At 30.2% G+C, this 5,000-nt stretch overlaps 1 protein-coding gene and 1 long non-coding RNA gene across 2 annotated transcripts in view; both read right to left on the bottom strand.

Moving 5' to 3' along the window:
* The window catches only part of mRpS10 (mitochondrial ribosomal protein S10), an 18,835-nt gene that overhangs the window by 4,637 nt on the left and 9,198 nt on the right, over window positions 1-5,000 (bottom strand). Inside the window, exons 2-3 of the mRNA XM_043021326.2 lie at window positions 1,683-1,871; window positions 1-93 (exon numbers count right to left, since the gene is read on the bottom strand). The exon at window positions 1-93 is cut by the window's left edge and continues 47 nt beyond it. Of these exons, the coding sequence (XP_042877260.2) occupies window positions 1-93; window positions 1,683-1,871 (282 nt within the window). The remainder of the gene's footprint in view (window positions 94-1,682; window positions 1,872-5,000) is intronic.
* LOC147472384 (uncharacterized) lies at window positions 3,398-4,365 on the bottom strand. Its single transcript, XR_015191661.1, has 2 exons — window positions 3,642-4,365; window positions 3,398-3,477 (listed from the first exon to the last, which is right to left on the bottom strand). It is a non-coding gene; the product is annotated as an uncharacterized LOC147472384 (long non-coding RNA).

Raw genomic sequence — 5,000 nt, 5'->3', positions numbered from 1 at the left:
AGTATGAAAAGAACGCAAGACAGCAGGTTCATGTCCACGGCATTCTACTTCTACCAATTTGTACAATTTGTCAGGTTCACCCACAGCCAATCCCTGCAATCATTCATTAAGATATAAAGACCTATGCTTTACATATATAAACTGTCAGAGAGACTACTGATTTATCAAATCCTGTTATATTACGAGAGAAACTCATATAATAGTAAAGGCAACATGACCTAATAGGTTCATACTAAATTCAAAGTAAATTTCTAGTACATATTGGATTTTTAAATAATACTAAAAAGGACAGTACTCAGACTATGCATCTCTATCACAACAGAGGATTCATCAGGATCATGGGCTCGAATATCAGGTTATCTTCATAAGTTCTACCTATAGGGCATACATATTTCTTATTCCAATAAAAATATGCTTATTTTTGTAAATACAATAAAGTAAACATGATAAAAGATAATAATAAGTGATAACTGTGCTTTAATAATAATAATATCTTACCTGAATTCATATGAGTATAGTATAATTCAAATACCAGGGTCATCTTATTTCATACCTGTCCAAAAGCCACATCCCTTTCCCACAGCTACTAAAATAATTGGTTGATAAAAACTGTTTGTCACTGACATTTATTTACACAATGCTGTTCACAGTTTACAATCAGCCTTGATCTTCCCCATAATGTACATAAAACTAAAACCATAAAAAAGGCAATGATTTCAGTATCATTTTTTCTTTTAAAAAAAGAAAGAAGAAGAAAAAAAAGAGAGAAGAAGAGAAGAAGAAAAATGAAGAAGAAGAAAGAAGAAGAAGAAGAAGAAGAAGAAGAGAAAGAAGAAGAAAAAGAAGAAGAGAAAGAGAGAGAGAAAGAAAGAGAAAAGAAGAAGAAGAAAAGGAAATGAAGAAGAAAAGTGAAAAAAAGAAGAAGAAGAAGAAGAAGAAGAAGAAGAAGAAGAAGAAGAAGAAGAAGAAGAAGAAGAAGAAGAAGAAGAAGAAGTTTAAGATGGATTTCATTCTGGTTGACATCAAGAACATCACGTTCAAATACAGTTTATCAATTATTTCTTGGCTTTGTAGCAAAATTAAACTAAGCAGAAACAAACGAGACCAAAAATAGGTCACAATAGGAAGGAGACTGCAGTCTGTGTAAGCTAGGTTTACCTCATAGTATCTTATGTAACTGATATTGGTTATTCTATAAATGCTCCCTATGTATCTTATGAGTAGTTGTCTATGCCACTCAACAGGTACCAAAGTCAATAATAATATATCATCAGTTAGCAGTTGTTATATATTGTTTACAAAATGTATATTGCTTATCCGTGACTCCAAGTGGAATATAAATCCATTTGTAACATTTTTGACATCCTCTCTGAAATGCAAATGCTTTAAAATCATTTAATTTCTCTCTATGTCCTCAAAATTGAACTTTATCATACTGATGAATAGGTCTGATAATAAAATGTGAATAATTTCTTAACTATGGGCTTTAGGCAACTATGAAATAAGGTGATTATATATATAGGTCTACCTGTGAAATTTTGTCTCACAACACAAAAACAAGACAAAATCTGATGTGACACATACAATCAATTTACTACACTTGTAAAAGAACTCTATGTGTGTTTCTGAATACATCAATGACATGACGATGGAAGATGAAGAATGGCAACTTTCATACTTACAACTTCAGAAGATGAAAGGCTTAAAGCTGAAGAGTGGAGCAGTCTGGAACTGTATACGGTCTGTGTAAATCCAGAGGGAAAAGATGATGGTGTATGCTTTCCAGCTCCAGTTAACCAAGCTACAGACCCTAAAGGTGCAAATGATGTTGACTTTCTCACTGCATTACTGCCAATCAAACAGCTTCCTGCCTGGAATAAAGAAGACTGATTTTAATAAAAGTTAAGCTTTATGCTCTCAATGTTTTCTTTTCTACAATGAAATTAATGCACTACAGAACACAACTTGAATATTTGTGATATATATGCATCTAGCTTTTCAAAGAAACTTGATACACAGCCATCTTGAAGCAATATAATTTTTGTTTGTACTTATCACAGATTTTGTCTATTGCAAAAGTATATCTATTATAGCTACAAATAATGAATAATATATAATTCCATAACATAGATTAGTTCCCCATCAGTTTCCAATTTGAACAGATAGCAAAAGCAAGCACTGTAGCAAACCATTCACTATTGTCAAGGGCAAGAAAAATGTTTCTTCTTATCATGTCTATGATAATGACACATTTCAGTACAAACAGAAGAAAAAAATCATGTATGCATCAAAGTGGAATAAAAAGGCAGGTAATAACATATTTTTTGTAAATGACAGCACTACAAGCTTACTGCCGTCACACCTGACTATTGTTATTGTCGCATCCACGTGGCTTGAGCCAACAAAGGAAGAGAGACGTAATGGCATCCCTGGATGTCCCTGAGCCCACTAGAGACTTCAAAATGTATGCCTACTAGAAGGAAGGATTAAAGAGATAAAATATATATATATCTTATTGCCTACTTCAATCACCGGGATGTACATTTTTTTTCTGCAGATATTCTTTGCACTTGTACACATCACAAATCCTTTATTCATATATATATTCTTAGCTTAATAAGAGATATTTTAGAATTTGTCACAATGGATAAATGTAAAGGCAAACAAATGGTCTCCAAAGTGACTATGTTTTTTATAGCCAGCTTCTCATACTTTTTTTCTTTTAATTCAAGTTTTTGTTTAACCCATTCATGACCAAAGTGCATGTATACATGCACTGTCCAGTGTGGTTTTGTTTATTTTTGTTCTAATTATCATTATCACCACTATCATCATTATTATCATTATCATTATCATTATCATTATCATTATAATTATTATTATTATTATTATTATTACTATCATTATCATTATCATTATCATTATTATTACTATTATTATTATTATCATTATTATTGTTATTATTATTATTATTATTATTATTATTATTATTATTATTATTATTATTATTATTATTATTATTATTATTATTATTATTATTATTATTATTATTATTATTATTATCATTATAATTAATACCTTTATTACTATTATCATTATTATCATTATCATTATCATTATTATTATTATCATTATTATTATTATCATTACTATTATTATCATTATTATTATCATTATTATTACCAATATTAATATTATCATTATTATTATTATTCCTATTATCATTATTATCATTATCATCATTTTTATCATCATTATTATCATAACCATCATCATTATCATTATCTTCATTATCATTATCATTATCCTCTTTATTCCTTATGGATGGCTCTACAAGGGATTATGTCATGAAAGAGTACATTAATAGGTCTAACTGAATTTTTTAATTTTCACCAAAAAAAATCTTACTATCATAATTGTCATTACCATTATTGTATACATAATAATAATGATAATAGTAACAATATCAGGGTTAACCTATCCCCGACGGGGGAATTCTAGCCTTGAATGTCCAAATGCCGGGGCGTTCAAATTATTAGGCCTAAATCAATTGAATGGCTGGCACAATACTGTGCCGCCCGGCAACTGGGCTTTTGAACGCGCGGTACACATGCTGTACCACCCGTCCTGTGTGGGTTAACAGGTGAGTTCAGACGGGTCTACTGATTGACTTGTAGAACCATCTGTGTGTAAAAAAAATTAATCACACAAAACTAAAGTTGGTAGTGCATACTCCAGCAGTCAATGGGGTAAATTTGTCATTGGACAGCCCATGTTACTAGATTTTTATACATCAAATCATTTAACTGTGAAGAAAAATATATAGAAATCAGAACCGAATTTGTAAATATTCATTTAACAATAAAATTACAAATGTTTTATGCCATTTTAATATTCCTTCTGAGTATTTACTTGAATTTTCATCAATATGATACCAGACAGAATACATAATAAACAACCCATAAATACATAACACAAGAAATGTATCACATTATCATTTCATTTTAAAATCTTACCTAATACTTACATTTCAGAATCTGTTTACATCATTTCAAATTTCTATTACACATGAAGGGACTTCTATATACAATATTATATCACCAAAGTTAGAACTCGGAAATTAAAATATGAAGATCCATCAACAGATATAAAATTTCACCCTCATAAACTAAAAGACCTATCAAACTGACTCCAGCATGATGCATAATATCTAAAAATAAGGATGAACACAAAAGGCAAGTCATTACTGTAAATAGTAACCACAAAGATGATGATCATTACATCCCACCCCCTACAAGAGAAATGTATGCATATGCATAAACTTTGTGTCCTTTGACCAACTTCTTACATCTAACCAACAAACTACAAATTACACCCACAAATACCCATACTTTTATAAATATATATATATTTTTATAAATATATATATATATATATATATATATATATATATATACATATATATATATATATATATGTATATAAGAGTATATATCATACAGATATTTCCCATACTAGTTCAGCTGACATTGCACAGCAGTGCTTTTTCACTTTCAAGCTGGCAGAAACTCTAAAGGATCTATAAGTCATATGTGGAAAATGACTTCAAGATTAATTGCTCAAGCAAACAACTGTAACGAAAAAAATAAAGAGTGTACAGACCTTGGCCAAAAATAACAAGGAAGTTGCAAGCTCATTGCATTTGGCTTCCTTATTGACTTCTTACATCTGAATTACACTGAACAACGCTCTTGTGTTACTAGTGTGATTAATGCACAATATTTTGTCTCTATTCCTGAGGATCATCTCACTGCAAAGGCCTTGTGAGATACGAGGAATTGTATGACTCATGGGTAATGAGTAATCTCCAAATTGAGCATATATTCTTCACAGAAAAATAAGAATATACATTGATACTTTTAACCTTCTAACCCTTTAATCCTCTATCGTCAATCAGCAATTTTCAACTGCAGATGAACCATAAATGGTCTAGCCTTTCT

Source organism: Penaeus japonicus, unplaced genomic scaffold (assembly GCF_977035675.1).
Source record: "Penaeus japonicus unplaced genomic scaffold, GWHDUDI00000001_assembly GWHDUDI00000002, whole genome shotgun sequence".
In the NCBI taxonomy this organism is placed as follows: Eukaryota; Metazoa; Arthropoda; class Malacostraca; order Decapoda; family Penaeidae; genus Penaeus; species Penaeus japonicus.
Note: the sequence above shows the minus strand (reverse complement) of the source record. Positions and strands in the feature narration are given on the sequence as shown.